Here is a 16573-nt window from a genome sequence, read left to right as displayed (position 1 = left end):
AAAAGCGTACGTGATCATCAGAACACCCACAGTGACAGCACAGAGTTCAGCATGCGACTGGATTATGTTTGGAAAGTTCATTAGTGAACAGATGATTTAGAATTCGGTACTCATTTTCCCAAGGAAACAGTCTCATAAATGCAGTGAGGTTCCCAGACTAGTGAGATTGGAGTTTTGGAAAAAGGGGGGTCTTGCTGTCTGTGTTCAAGGGAAGTGGGAAGAGCTATTGCCTCTGCATCCCTGGGCAGCAGGCCAGCTCTGGACAGAATTTTGAAATAAGACAGTTATGCGTGACGTCTTCTCTCTGGCTATGACAGCTCTTCCCTGGTGAGCAGGGCCACAGTGGGCCCTCTTTCGGCCAGCCCTGCTACCTGTGTAGCTGGCTCCATGCTCACCCAGCTCTCCTCTCCTATCCTGTGCAGGCCCACATGCTCCGCCAACAGCAGGTGTTAGGGGAAAGATTATCACCTAAATGAAGGTGGCAACCTTCCTGCAGGTGTTGGCATTTTCAACCCCTGGCTTCTGTGAGGGCGGTATTTTTTAATAAATTGACCCCTCCCCCCAAAGGTGGGCTAGCTCTGCCTGGGGCAAGTTCCCATTAAGTTTCTCTCTTTCTCACAGATATTTCCCTTCTACTTTTAAACTGCGCATTATTAACCTATGATTCATGAATTCCCTGAAACTGAAAAAAAAAGTTACATGTATTTTTATGTTTTTCTAGTCAAAGTTAAATAGCTTTCATTCAGTTCTTGAGTGGCCAGTAAATTTTCTCATCTTTAAGAAGTGCTGACCCCAAACTTACAATTTTTCTGAAAATCCAAATTTTGTCACACTTATATGGCACCAGAGACCCAACTGTGGGGCCTAAGGTTGTTCAGGATTTATTTTTAGGGTTGTGAGGGTAGGTGAATATAAACTGGAAAATCCCTGTGAAATGTGTACTTCCTACAAAATAACTTCCTTGATTTTTTTCACTGATATTATTTTCAGGTTAACATTTTTGCAACTACTTATTTGCACTTCCCTAGACTTACAAGACAGTTTTGTAGTCATCAATTCAGAAGAAAACAAAACTTTAAAAAATATATTAAAGAAGAAAACCAGTAGAGTACCTACTAGCCCACACGGCAGCAGCCTCAGCAGGCTGAGCTCCACTTCCTCTCAGAGGGAGGCAGAGAATGGAGGGCTCTGGAGAGGGACTGGGCCAGAGAAATCAAGTGCAGCGAAAGCCTTGCCCGTCACTGTGGGAACTGGGCAGACAGCCCGGCCTTATAGGGCACCAGTTTCCTCGTCGCTGAAATGGGAAGGTCACGTCTGCCTCGTGGGAATCTAATGAGGACTCATTTACCAGGGGCTTGGTCCCTATACCCAGTGCCTTTTTGTTTGTTTGTTTGTTACCTCAGTACAAATGTCCTCTATCGTTATCACCGTTAGAGAAAACAACGTCAGTCCACAGTGGAATTCACGAGATACCACTTACCTTTTCCTTTCCTCTTTTTGCTTCAATTCTTTGGAGTCGATACTCTTATGTATTTCTCTACTTCTTTTCATGGCTCATTATTATCCTCTCCCACCTGTTTTGCCCTTTCCAATCCCATAACTTATTAATTATTAAATAATTTAAGAAAATAGCAGAAGTGAAATTTGGGAAAGAGACCTCTTCCTCATTTTAAGATGTGTGGCTTCTGCATGGTCACCTGGCATCATGGTCTAACACTGCGGTCGTCATATTTCTTGCTCTTCTTGGGCTGCTTTTCTATATAACTCAGCCATTCGCCACATTTCAGAACATTGATGCTCCTGAAAATCATTAAGCATCCCACTAACATTCAAAAATAACTTTCTTTTTGTCATAATATAAAGTCAAAAAGCATGGAAAGTAGTTCCAGCTTTATATTTTATTATTATTTTTGGCCCCCAAGTGAGCTGATAATATATTACTTTTACTCTGCTTTTATTGTTTGCAAAAGAGCTTTATTGTTTGCAGAGGGCTGTTGCATACAATAACTTATTCAGTGCAACAAACCTGAGAAGAGATTGTATCAGTCTTGAACCCTGTAGTTTTCAAGGGACAGGAAGGCCAACTTAAAATGGCTTAGCAAAAAAGGAAGGTTTTTGGCTCATGTGCCTCAAAAGTCTAGGATTCAGGTATAGCTTGATCAGAGGCACAAATAATATCACCAAGACTGTTTCTCACCACTTTTTGGGTCTGCCTTTTGCTTTGTTGGCTTCATTCTCAGCCTGTATGTGGTAGTCGTTCCTGGCAGCTCCAGGTCCATTGGAAAAGAGAGTGGGCCTCTTCCCAGGCCACCTGTAGGTCATGCATGTCTTTGCAGCTCATGAATTCTGCACTCTGATTGGCCTGGACTGGGTCACAGGCCCAATTCTGGAGTCAGGCATAGAAACAAAGGCCTCCTGAAATGCGTGGATATTGGATGGACATTGGGGACATGATTTCCCAGAAGATAATCTGAGTATTATTTTCAGGAAGTGAAGGAGTATCCACTACCAAGATATTACTACCCCTTTTTTTATAGGTGAGGAAACTGATGCTCAGAGAAGATAAGTGGCGTATCCAGATCTCACAGTGAGATAGTGACCGAGAGGGAGCTGGACCCATGGACGACTCAGTCCTGTGCTCTCTCTACAGCTCCACCTCTAACCACCAGGGCAGTGACCCACCAGGCACAGTGGGGAACACTGCGCAGGGCCAGGCCTCAGCTCGGTGCTGCCCCTAGCTGCCTGTGCTGCCTTGGACACCTGGTCTCTGGGTCTCATTCTTAGTCTGTGATCCAGAGACAATACCTGTCTGCCGAATACTCAGTAAGACGCCGATGAGATATGGGGTAAAGGACTTGACTCATGAAGTTCCCTACAAATGCAAGGCATCCTTTGCCTTCTTACAAACCCCAAACGGTTTGTGTAGGTTTGGAGTTTTCTTTTCCAAATGTGTTTAGTGCTTTCCAGTTTCCAAAGTGTACTTTGTGTACCTCACCACATTTAAACTTCCCAAAGAACCCTGAAAGGTAGATGAGAAACCAGCCATCAGTGGGTTGAGAAACTGGCTCTGGGACAAGCAATCAAGGAGTGCCATGCCTTTTTCTCCACCCCCTCGCCTCTGGGCTTCACCTCTCACCTCCCAGGTGTTAACCTGATTTGATCAACTCTGGGTATAACATTCTCAGCAGATGTGATCATAAGGAATTCAGAAACAGTAATGATTAGAATGTGACCTCAAACTATGTGTTCTAATATTCTGTGAATTACCTACTTTTAAATTTTTCTGGTTGGCTTATTAATTATTTTTATTTGAATAAAACAGAATTAGAAGAAACTCATGTACATGACCATGAGTAGACTCAACTCCCCAAAGACAAGAAGGGCTGAGAGTACCACAGCATCACTGCGTTAAGTACTGCCGTGAGAAATTCTTCACTAGCAGTGAAGAGCTTTCTTCCCCTCCTCCCTCCATTGCCTTCACATTAGGCAGGATGTTCTGCAATCCTGAAAATAAGAGTTTGGTGGGTTAGCTTCTAGCTGTGCTGTGGAGGCTCTAGGAGGCAGGCAGGGTGGTTGGGGTGAGCTGTAAGGGGGCATACAGAGGGCACTTGCAGTGACCAGCAGCCTGATATCATGTTTCCTAGGATGTGTCCCCCTCTATTCCAACCTAGACTAACGTGGATGTCCCATGAAGCAGCCAGGTGCTTCAGCGTGGGCCCCAAGATTATCCCAGCAGAAGCCTCATTGGTCAGATGAACGTGGCATTGTCACCCGTGCTGTTTGTTTATGTTGAATCAGGTCCCTGGAGGGTGGCAATAATAAATCACTTGCTTCACCCAAGTTGTTTGAAGGCAACATTGGTGAGTTCATGAAATAGTGCCTGACACACAGTCAGAGGTTGGCACACGGTAGCTGATCACATCTCTCCAAATGCCTGTTTCAGTCATCACTGACTCACTATCCATTAGCCACCACCTCTAATCCAGCTCCCAGCCCATTTCTCTCCTCCTTTTTACTGCAAATCCTTCAAAGGTGTTGTCTAGACCTGTGCTGGCCAACACTCCAGCCACTTCACAAGTCAGAGATGATGTACTCTAAGTGTAAAATACACACCAGATTTCAAAGTCTTAGTATAAAAGTCAAAATATCTTGATTTTTTAAATTGATCACACGTTACAATAATGATATTTAATATATTGAGTTAAATAATATGCATTATTGAAATTTAATTTTACCAATTTCCTTTTACTTTTGCAATGGGTCTGTATAAAACTTGAAGTTACATGTACCACGCATGATACATTTGTACTGGAGAGTTCTGGTTTCCACTTGCCTCTGCTTCACTCTTGAAACCATTCGGGTAGGCTCGGGTTCCAGCAGCTGACCAAAAACACCTTTTGTTGAGTCAACTTCTAGGATCAGTTTTCACATCTAACCATTCAGCAGCATTTGACACAAGTTGTCACTTTCAATGAAGCACTTTCTTCTCTTGCCTCTGGGGACATGCTGTTATCTTGATGTTTCTCTTTCCTGCTGTCAGTTTCTTAGTCTCCTTTCCCGAATAGTCCTCATTCTCAACTTTTTTTTTTCCTCTCTCATCCAGACTCACTCCCTAGTGGAGTTCATTTTGACTGATGCCTTTAAATACCATCTCTGCTGATTTCCCAGCTTTGTGTCTGCAACCCAGACCTCTCTCTGCCTGCAACCTGTATGTTAACTGCCTGCTCAGCCTCTCCGTTCAGATGTCCAGGAGGACTCATAACTTTTGTTTACATACCTAAAATTGATTTCTTGGTTCCACTTCCCTGAGCCTGTTCTTCCTGTATTGGTGAAGGGTAACTTTCATCATCCAGTTGTTTAAACCATAGATCTTGGAGTCAATCTTACCTTTTTTCTTCTCTCACCTCTTATATTCAACTAAAGGCCCAGCGCACGAAATTGTGCGTGGGTAGGGTCCCTAGGCCCAGCCTGCAATCAGGGCCATCTTCTGCCCATTTACCAGTCCCCAGTCCTGTCCCACCACCAACACCCATCCTGGTTCCTCTTTTTCCATCTGGCGATCTATCGGAGCCTGTGGGCCGGCGGGAGGGACCAAGAGGTTGGCCGTTCCTCCTGCTCGCCAGTCACCAGTCCCGTCCCACTGCCACCCACCTCAGTTCTCCATGATTCCCCGTTGGCCATCCAGCGATCAAAGCCTGCGGGCTGTGGGGAGGGACCGAGAGGTGCTCAATGCACCTCATAGCGACTAGTCGATCGGTTGTTCTGGTCGTTACGCTGTTATGGTCGCTGGCCTTTTATTATATAGGATTGATCAGCACATTCTGTTGGGTCTCCCTTCAAATTTTATTTCCAATCTAACCACTTCTCACCACATCCAACCTCCCCTAAGACCCATCATCTCTGAGTGGAGTATTGCAGTGGTCTCATCACTGGTCTCCCTGCTTCCACCTTGTCTTTCTACTGAACCCAGGGTAATCCTTTTTTATTGATTTTTTTGAGATATCATTGGTTAATAAAATTATATAGGTTTCAGGTGTACAGTTCTATAATACATCATCTGTATTATATTGTGTGTTTCACCACCCCAAGTTAAGGCTCCTTCCATCACCCTTTATCCCCACTTTACTCTCATCTATGTCCCCCCACCACCTTTCCCTGTGATATTGACCATATTCTTGTCTGTGTCTATGAGGGTTTTTTGTTTGTTTGTTTTTTGCTTAATCCCTTCACCTTTTCCACCCAACCCTGAATTCCCCCTCCCCTCTGACAGCTGTCAATTTGTTTTCTTTCCATGATTCTGTTTCTATTTTGTTTGTTAGTTTATTTTGTTCATTAGATTCCACATATGAGTGAAATAATATGCTACTTGTTTTTCTCTGGCTGGCTTATTTCACCTAGCATAATAATCTCCAGGTCCATCCATGCTGTTGCAAAGGATAAGATTTCTTTCTTTTTTTATAGCTGAGTAGTATTTCATTGTGTAAATGTACCACATCTTTTTATCCACTTGTCTACTGATGGACACTTGGGCTGCTTCCAGACCTTGGCTATAGTAAGTAATGCTGCAGTGACATAGGGGTGAATATACTCTTTCGAATTAATGTTTCAGGTTTCTTTGGATATATTCCCAGAAGTGGAATTGCTGGGTCAAATGGGAGGTCGATTTTTGGTTTTTTGAGGAAACTCCATATTGCTTTACACAGTGGCTGCACTAGTCTGCATTTCCATCAACAGTGCACAAGGGTTCCCTTTTGTCCACATCCTCGCCAAGACTTGTCATTTCTTGATTTATTGATGATAGTCATCTGACAGATGTGATGTGATATCTCTTTGTGGTTGTAATTTGCATTTCTCGATGATTAGTGATGTTGAGTATCTTTTCATATGTCTGTTGGCCATCTGTATGTCCTCTTTGGAAGGATGTCTATTCAGGTCCTTGCCAATTTTTTAATTAGGTTGTTTGTCTTCCTGGTATTGAGTTGTATAAGTTCTTTATATATTTTAGATATTAACCCCTTATCAGATATATCATTGGCAAATATGTACTCTCATTCAGTGATGTGTCTTTTCATTTTGTTAATGGTTTCCTTTGCTGTGCAAAAACTTTTTAGTTTGATGTAATCCCATTTTGTTTATTTTTTTTCTTTTATTTCACTTGCCCAAGGTGATATATCAGAAGAAAATATTGCTATGAAAAGTGTTCAAGATCTTATTGCCTATGTTTTCTTCTAGGATTTTTAGGGTTTCGAGTCTAACATTTAAGTCTTCAATCCATTTTTAGTCTTTAAACCATTCTTGTGTATGGTTTAGGAAGGTCGTCAACTTTTTCTTTGCATATATCTGTCAAATTTGCCCAACACCATTAATTGAATAGACTATCTTAATCCCATTGTATGTTTTTGTCTCCTTTGTCAAATATTAATTGACTATAAAGGTGTGGGTTTATTTCTGTGCTCTCTATTCTGTTCCATTTATCTATATGCCCATTTTTATGCCAGTACTATGCTGTTTTGATTACAATGGCCTTGTAGTATAATTTGATATTAGGCAGTGTGGTTCCTCCAACTTTGTTCTTCTTTCTCAAGATCACTGTTGCTGTTTGGGGTCTTTTATGGTTCCATATACATTTTTGGAATATTGGTTCTAGTTCTGTGAAATGTTCCATTGGTATCTTCACATTGAATCTACAAATTGCTTTGGGTAGTATGAATATTTAACGATGTTAAATCTTCCATCAATGAATATGGCATATGCTTCCACTTATTTGTATCTTCCTCAGTTTCTTTTTTCAATATCCTATAATTTTCCAAGTATAGGTCTTTTATATCCTTGATTAAATTTATTCCTAGGTGTTTCGGGGTTTTTTTCTGAGGCAATTGTAAATGAGATTGTTTTCTTAGCCAAGATAATCCTTTTAAAATATCAAGTCCATTTTCTTCTTGGAAACTTCCTCACAATAAAATATGCTGTCCTTAAAAAAGCTATGCACGATTTGCCACCCCTACTACCACTAATGTGCGCGTACGCGCGCACACACACGTACCCCTCTTACCTGCTCACTGACCCCTTCCTCTGATTTGCTTTCCTGTTTTCCCTGCTTCCAGGCACTCTTTGTCTTCACAGCCTGAGTGTTCATGCTTCTCCCTGCCTGAAATGCCCTGTCCTATATGTTTACCTGGCTTGTTCTCTCCACTCGAGTCTCTGGGTAAAGCTCACCTTGTTAGCTACCACCACCCTCCCTGACCACATCTAAAACAGCACCCCATGACCCTTTAGAGGGTTATTTTCTTCCTAATGTCACCATCACCTAACATAGGCTTGTTTGTTTCTTGTCTTCCCCATTGGGAGGGTGTTTTCATGAGAGCAGGGCCTGTTTCTGTGGGTCTTGGCCTTTTCCACAAGGTCCTCACAGTGCCTGGTGCAGAGTTCAGTGGTTCTGCTGAACTCTGCTCAGTTATCCATTCCTGGTCCCTTTCGGACAGAAGTTTAATTCTGCTGGGCATCAGAATCACTGGGGCGCTTTACTAAAATGCACTTGCCCTGACCTCACCCCCAGAGAGGCGAACACAGTGGATTCTGCGGGAGAACCCAGGACATTTTTTATCAAGCTCCCCAGTTGATTTTGATGTCTGAGGTAACTGGACCACACTTGGCAAATGCTGCCTCATTGAACCAGTTTACATTTGTTACATTTCTCTGCTTGGTTGAATATTGTTTCCAGTGAATCAGCAGTTCTTGAATTACCTAGGAACCTACATATAGATCTCTTAGCCCCACCCCAGATTTTGTGAATCAGAACTTCCAGGGATGGGTCCTGGGAATCTATTTTTTTAAAAAAACCTCTCAGTGCTTCTGATACTGAGTCTGCTAGCCAGTCTTCTCACTAGCCTTTGGGAGCCCAGCTGTGTTTTATGGACTCCTCGAGGAGGTAATAAACTCAGGAGCAGGTGCTTTATGTCTTTTTGGGCCAGCTTCTCCCCCCATCCCAGGTTAATTCAACAGTATTCTGTAAGTATACTGTGGAGTGAAAATAGTATTCAGTAAGTCACTGTGGAGTGAATGCCTGGATTTATTCACAATTTCAACTTGCCTTTGTAACTTGAGTATCAACCAGTGTTTATAACTACATTTCAACCTTGCTCATGCTCGAACTAGAGGCAGGAAGTGAGTCTTAGTTCCCCAGCTCACCCTGGTGGGGATGTCTTTGCAGTCCTTGCTGTCCAGAAATTGAGAATGTGTTTCCCAGGTCAGACCAGACAGCACTGGGATAATGTCAGCCATGATCAGACTCAGATTCTAACCTACTGCACCTCCCCCTTGGACCTGTACTGTGACACATATGCTTTGGCTGTCCTCTACCTCAGGGTGCCTCCCTGGTCTCCAGACCATCCCCAAGCAGGGGCACAAGGCCTGACCACTTGTCTGGAAGTCTGCCTGGTCTGCTCAAGCTGCCAAGGAGGGTATGCCTAGATTAGACTCCTTCTGGGGCTGGTGGCCTTGCCCTAGGAAATGACATTTGCAGAAGTTTATTCCTTGGCAGACTCGAAGCTAGCTTCCAGGTTCTGAGGACTCATTCATGCAGGCCCAAAGAGGTCATCTTGGTTAACCTGTTTCTTAAATACCCATGGGGTGCTTTGGATGGCCAACTGGTATCCTTTTGAATTATGTTGGTGTTTTTCTGTATTCTTGGTAGAAGTTATCAGGGCAGAATCCAGAAAGGAGTGTCATCCGGGGATGCCTGAGAGGCACTTAAAACCCCAGCACACTGTCTGCACCTGAGAGTTTTGCCTCTGGATAAGCCATGGATTGCATTTTGATGCCAGATGTGAGAGGCTGTTAGTAATCAGGATGACTGGCCTGGGAAGTCCGGTTCCCAGGTGGTAGTGCTTCCTCTGGAGGACTTGTCTGGGGGGCACCAGGGCTGCGAGTTAGTGACAAAGGGAATGAATTGACCCTAGACATGCAAGAGTGAGAGCTTTCTAATGAGACCTGACAGTTCAAGGGCCGAAGGAGCCTAATCTTTTTCTCCCTGCCCACCCAGTCTTCATACAAATGTAAATATGCCTCCTTCAACAAATTGTCAAATGTGGTTTTAATTTGTGTGAGTCCGCCTTGCCTCTTTTCTTTCTTCTTTCTCTTTCCTCTTTTTTTTTTTTTTAAACGAAGACACAGGTTTTGCACTTTTTGAACTGGACATTTCCGTCTGTCACTCCCTCACTTTTTCTGTTGTCCTTTTTCTTTCAAGGACGTTTCCCCCATTGTTCGTCATCTGAGGAATTTGGGATGAGAGGGGATCGTCCTGTTTCTTTAAGAAGTTTTTGAAGTTCCCATAGGAAATACATAGTGCTTTTCAAACTAAGTTTTACAGTAAATACATGAGAGTGTGATTGAAGCCAGTATGAGGCTCAAAGTGTCACGATCACGCATCCCACTTTCTATGCTCCCCGCAGTATCCATTGTTGTTATTTATGACCCTGTCTGCCTTCCATTGTGGACTTCTTCCAGCCTTGGGGAATTTACATCATTCCTAATAGCAAAAGGCTTTCTGGTTCCCACAGAGTTGTTCAAAGCCTGACTCATGCTCCTTATGTTAATTGTTCAGCTCTGAAAATACAGCACTTACAGGGTGTGGTTGTAAGGGGAAAATCTACTGTACTTACAGGGCATGTTTAGAAGTGTTTCACACATAAATCTCAATCTCTCTCAATCTCTCTCATTTAACTTTCAAACTGTAGTTCTTTTTGGTCAACTAGTAAGTCCTAGAAGGGGGGAAAGGGAGAAGTATCAAAATGCAGTATAATCCAAAAAGACCTGTAATAATTTGTTCACTAACCCTTAAAACTGACGTAAGTTGTACTGGATATGACTTTGGGTGACGCTGGTCCAGGTCTGAGACCATAGGCAGGGCTGTGATGGGATGTGGGACGCCCAGGCATTCCACCAGTGACTCTCCCAGGCTCCCTGGGGCTGTCATCGTTCATTCCAATGTAAGTCTAATGCAAGGAACTCATGATAATTTACCAAAACTGTTCCTGTGGCAGCAACATTTTACTGTGGAATTTGATGGAGAAGGGTACTTGGCGTCCCAGAAAATGAGAGAGGTTAATGCTTTGTCTGAATTATCTATTTGCTAGCAAAAAGGGAACAATCCCAAAGTAGGAAATGAGTCAATATTGGTGAAGGTTGGGAGGTTTTCACACTTTATAATTGCTTCCTAATGATGCTTCTAGGGGAATATATAAGGATAGGTAGACAGATACTCTGTGAATTATATAAAGCCATAGTGATGCTGTTCATTTAAGAAAAAAATAAAAACAACACTCCCAGTTTTTTAGTAGCTGAGATTCTCAAACTCTAGTTTTTAAAGTACCAGTGTTAGAAGGTTTACCTTGTGATGCATTCTTGAGTGTTGCAAAGGCCATATTCTGTATTTTCATCACAAGAGGCGATGTGGGGAGTTCTCAGTATAATCAGGTTCAGACCACTGCACCACCAGGCCTCTCTGGAAGAGCAGAGCTGGCAAACACGCTGCTGCCTGGCATCGTGGCTCTGGGCATCAGCATGATTTGGGCTCAGAGATACCGTGTATTGGCCAAGAATCCCCAGATGGTTTGGAATCAACATTCTTTCCATCACAGTCTTGTATGTTTGTGGTGCATATTAATGTATGAAGTGTGTGTGCTGAGAGCCCAAAAGAAGTGACAACTTACCAAAAAGTTGTAGATTTTAAAAAATTCAAATAGCCTAACACTAAGCAGTTTCATATAGTCCTCACAAAAATCAGTGTGTTCACTGGGCGGGTCAGAGCATAACGGCTTTTCCTCCTGTCCAGCTGATAGATTTCTGTTTGAACCTTCGTTATCTTTTGGAATAGACAGGAAGAGCTCTCCACGGAGCGTCTGGTTATTTTGCTGAGTGTGCAGAGGGTCCACTTCCTCCCAGTGCAAAGCGCAAGAGAAGCGTTCTGAAAGCAATGTAGGTCCAATGTGTTTCCTTTTCCTCGTGTTTGACTGTCTGTGTGTGTGGATACATAACATGAAATGGCGAATTCAACAAGAGTACATGGAACTTAATCACAGCCCTTGGCACCAAGCCTACCTTAAGTCACATACTTGCTCTTCCACCTTCCTGCCTCTCTTTCTCTTGCTTTCTGGACAACAGGAACCAAAGCCTTGCTTCACAGGTGTGTTGCAAGGACTAATTAATTACAAGCGCTTTGAAGATGAAAAGCACCTGTTGGTGGTGTGTTTCATACAACTTTCAGAGTGACTACAGACAGCTCTAAAAAAAAATGCATTCCTTTTCTAAGGTGCTTGTTCCGACCCTAACATAATTATCATAATCCTCCTGCCCCAGAAAGCAACAGTACAAACATGAATCTATATATTTCTCTCCAGACTAAAGCTTAGCCAAAATAAATATTTCAGCTTCAAGGTTTTGAGTTCAGTGGTTTAGCAATTTCTTGCCATTCACAAGCCTGCAAATATATGTTGAAGTCAGTCTCTAGTTTCTGAATTCTTCCCATGAAGCTTTTATCCTGTCCCTCAAAGTAATTTTCAACCTGTGAGGTTTGCATTGTCTGCTGTGTATGCTGTAGAAAAGATGCATGTGTGTGTGTGTGTACACACTCTTTTGTCTGCCATGTTTCCATTCTCTCTCCTTACATACTCTCTGGAATTTCTTCCAGGACATTTCAAGGTTTATTAACTGAATCCTGTTTCCAGTGGTTAATGAACAAGCCTGGACACCAGCTAAATGGTGCTTATATTTGAGTAATACCTTGAAATGGCCTGAGAGAAATTCCAGATTATTTTACTTACAAAGAGAAATCGTGTGTGTGTGTGTGTGTGTGTGTGTAAGCATGTTTTTGTACACATACACATAGAAACACACATAAACACAACCTCTGCTTTGGATGTATTTGAGCATTTATTTTGGGGGAGGGAGGTCAATGTATCAAATTGACCCTTAATATCTGAAATGAATACCTGTCTGCCTTCGTTAAAATATTAACTCCATCAATAACCCAGGGATCAGTAAATAAAGTGTTTCCTGGTGTATCCCAGTGTATTGGAAAAGGTGAAGGCTATTGCTTGGTCCAGTCTGCAGTCAAACATACACTTGGGGATTCTTCTAGATTTGCCGGGAGATAGGGAGAAGGGGGCAGTGCATGCCTTTCTTTTTCAGGCGAAGGAAATGTGGTAGGGGAATTTGGAGGAAACCATGCCATTACAGCATTACAAAACAAAGTCTTTTTTTTTTTTTTTTAGCATGAAAAGAGCTGAAACAAAAAGCAGCAGCATGAGCAAATCACAGGGCAGCAGGGACATTGTGGGAACATCGAGTGACTCAGTGGTTGCAGAGATGGCAGTGAGAAGAGGTGACAGCCAGGCTTCCTCCAGTGCCCCTCCGGAGTCCTCAGGGCAAGCAGAGGATTGCACACAGGCAGCTGAGAGCCACTGGGGGCTCTCTGTTCAAAAGCTGGAACATGTTCATCAGACCCAGCCAGAGGACACCGGCAGCCAGCACAAACCTCATCCTGGGGCGTGGTTACAGACGGGGCTTCAGAGCGGGAGCGCCGTCTGGAGCTGTGAGTCAGCAGCACCGGGTCCAAAACAAAGTCCACGAGGAGCCCGAGCACAGCAGAAACGCAGGCCCCGCGGCTCTGCGCAGGGCTCCGACCACTGCAAGCGAGTCTCTCTTGGAAGTGATCGATTCCTCCCGCGAGAAATGAGAGCGGGAACAAGCAAAGCTGTCAGGGTTTTGCCAACATCAGAGCTGTCAGATCCGGGGTTACTTTTGAAAGAGGATTTGGCAAAAGCCATGTCTAATGAAGAGTTGCATGTTTTGGAAAATCTCTCCTCCAGACATCTTATGAAAATTGAGCCAGGGAAGGCCGACCAAACCGGCTCAGCCACCAACACTGAAAGATTAGCTACAACCCAGGGCAGCCCAACCAAAAAAAGGAAGAAGTCTGAGAGAGGCCACTGACTTACTAAAGAGGATTGCAAAGTTGTGGTTGAGGGATAGAGTGGCCAAACCTGCGAAAAATGAGAAGTATGTGTAGATGCTGTGATTTCAAAGGAATTAGAATGACTTTTTTAAAAAGAAAAATGTATCTCTTTGTTGGGGTTAGCTTTCAAAGAAGTCACCTCCAGGAGCCTATCTGCTTGTTCTAACAACATGGCTACCTTCTCATCAAATTGTGTAACTGCCTTCAGAAAATTATTTTAATGATAAACATCCTTTCGCTTTGTCAGAGACGACCCCCCTCCTGAAGAACTGCGCGAAGCCCAGCCGGTGTTGCTCAGTGGTTGAGCATCCACCTATCGCAGTTCGATTCCCAGTCAGAGCACATCCCTGGGTTGCCGGCTCAATGCTCACTAGGGGGCTTACAGGAAGCAATTGACCAATGATTCTCTCTCATCATTGATGTTTCTATCCCTCTCTCCCTCTACCTTCCTCTCTGAAATCAATAAAAATATTTAAAGAAAAAAAGAAGGGCATGTTGGTACTGGGTACAGTGTATCTTCCTGCTCCTTGGTTGAGTAGGGGGGCCATGAAGGAGCAGGCTGGTGGTTCTCAGCAGCTAGTCCTGCACCAGCATCGTCAGAAAATGTGTTAGAAACGCAGAGCTTGGGCCCCACCTCAGACCTACTGAGTGATTCTGAAACATGCTCAGTCCAGACCCACCATACTAACTGGAGACTCCCTAGCATTTATTTTCACCAGCCCGGTGAGCGTGGGCTCCTGCTCATCTGCTGGACCACATGTGGACACGTACACACTTGTGAAGCACCTGAACTCAGTGTGTGAGTCACTGTTCCTAGGTGTTACAGCTGCCACAGCACCTAGAGAGCTGTTACTTACCCTAAGAATCACAAGACCTTTCACAGGTAATTTGGTCCAGCGCTAGAAGACATGGCAAGAGCCTGTTCTTGCTTGTAGCTCAGGCCTGTCCCTGCCCCTACCTCTAAGATTTTGGTTAGGTTCAGAATGGACTAGAACCCGCAGGGAACCCCATGGCCAGAGTTTCCTGTTTCCCATTTGGAAGGCTTCACAGGCAGTTTAAGTTTCAAAACAGGAGTCTTCGATTTGCAGTCATATCCACTAAGCTCTCCAGTGGGCTGGCTGAAATGTCACGTAGTGACTCATAGCAACAACTTATTTTGGATGGACACCTACTAAAGACGTTCGTAACTGCATTCATTCTAAAATAGGGAAGAAATCATCTTCAAAGCACCCATCAACTACATCTTTTTTTCAGTTCAACATTGGGTGGTCCTTTGAAATAGCCCCTCCCTAGTAACAAGCAAAATCAGTATATTCCCCAAAGTGTTGGAATTCGCAGAAAAAGCCCAACAAAATGTAAGAATATGGACGCAGACAGTGTAAGTCCATGCCTAAGACTAATCAGTGGTTTCTCTCAGTTGATTCTATCCCCCCCACGTCTCCTTCCCCACTTGCATAGGAGGGGAAGACTCACTAAGCAGCAACCTTTTCATGGTAGCATTTTCAGTCATGAAGTTCAGTCATGGTCACCACACCTGTCTATGGCTATAGATGCTCTTCCTTTGATGTTCCAAACCCTGCCTGGAAACCTGTCCCCTTCCGGTGGCCCCAGCCTCACCACCCCCACTAGGACCATGGCTCTGCCCACTGGTATCTTTTCCTCTTCCCTCCTAGTTTATGTCCGCCCCCAGTTAATTCCCACGAAATGATTCTGTAGGAGAAGAGGGAGCCCAACAGAATGTGGACCACATTGAGCAGATTCTGCTCATCCACAGGGCTACACTGCACAGGATGCACACCTGAGCACGTGGTAGAGCGTGAATTTCTGTGGCCCACTGTGGGTCTCTCTCAGAGTGGCCAGGAAGCTAGGCCTGCTCTTCACTGAAGACAGAACCACAGGGTGTCACTGAGGGATTTTAAACAGAAACAAGTATTGGGATGGTTTCATCAGAGGGGTCACAGTAAGCTCCCTGGAACAGTCTAGAATAAAGATAGCCATTCCAGAACAGTAGCTTTAGAACTAGAAGATGTTTGAACCCGAAGCACCAGAAAAAGTCTGTATTGAGAAGTTTTTATTTCATTAGTTAACCTGGGCCTGATGGTTAAAGTCCATTCTTATACTTTTAATGACTTTCTTTCAAGTAAAGTCTTGGCTTTAGAGTTTGTTGTATTTATGCAAATAACAGTTATTGTGATGCAAAAGGGAAAATAGCATCATTGGTGGCAGATGGACATGGTCTTTCTCACTGCCCTTATGCACGCAGGGTTTTAACAGGATTAACGGGCCGGCCATCTCCACTTCCTCACCTCAGCATGTGTTTGGAGAGTTCTGCCTCTGAACGTTTTCCTTCTCCATGTCTGAGACCACCCCGGGGTACAAAAGGGAAAATGGCTGCCAGGTATTCTTGTTGCATATTAGGTGGGAAATGAAGAGTCCTCTATTGCTGGGAGTGGTGTGTGTTTTGTTGTTTTTAATAATCTTAGTAATTCAGTCACTGAAAATCTGAGACCCTGTCAGCATACGTAGTCAAAAAGGGATAAGTCATTCAACCACTTACTTAATAACCCAGATTAAATGTATATTCAAGTCCCCGTAACTCTGATGCTTAGAAGAAATGTGGATCCAATTTGATTAATGTTATGACTTTGAACTCCTTAACTTCCTCAGCGTTGTGACTCCTAGGTCACCTCTATGTGCTTTCAAATGACTTTAATAGATTGGTGTTAGGTATTGTTTTGTTTTGTTTTGTTGTGGCGGTTGTCTTTTTATGTCCATAAACAAGAAATGTCTGAGAATAGTCTGTGATGTTTCTTACACATTTTTCTTTCCTTTGCCAGTGGAGGTTAACTGTCCACCAGAGATGCATATAAATTGTTAAATGCCAATGAGCAAATGTTGGGGGAGAGAGGAGTGAGTGCTGCAGCTTTTTTGTTCATATTTTTTTACTATTGAAAAAAGTAGGAAGATGTTTCTCATTTTGTAAAAAGCAAGAGTCACAGAACCCCTCTATGTTTTGATTTATGGAGAATATAGCGTCTCTGCACGAGGTATCTCAAGATA

At 43.5% G+C, this 16573-nt stretch overlaps 1 protein-coding gene across 1 annotated transcript in view; it reads left to right on the top strand.

Moving 5' to 3' along the window:
• Positions 1 to 13987, top strand: part of SLX4IP (SLX4 interacting protein) — a 188803-nt gene extending 174816 nt beyond the window's left edge. Inside the window, exons 7-8 of the mRNA XM_081096785.1 lie at positions 11375 to 11475; positions 12771 to 13987. Of these exons, the coding sequence (XP_080952911.1) occupies positions 11375 to 11475; positions 12771 to 13491 (822 nt within the window). The 3' untranslated portion in view covers positions 13492 to 13987. The remainder of the gene's footprint in view (positions 1 to 11374; positions 11476 to 12770) is intronic.
• The last annotated feature ends 2586 nt before the right edge of the window (positions 13988 to 16573 follow it).

The sequence above is a fragment of the Myotis nattereri genome (assembly GCF_964212035.1).
Source record: "Myotis nattereri genome assembly, chromosome: 8".
NCBI lineage: Eukaryota > Metazoa > Chordata > Mammalia > Chiroptera > Vespertilionidae > Myotis > Myotis nattereri.
This window is presented reverse-complemented; position numbering and strand designations above follow the sequence as displayed.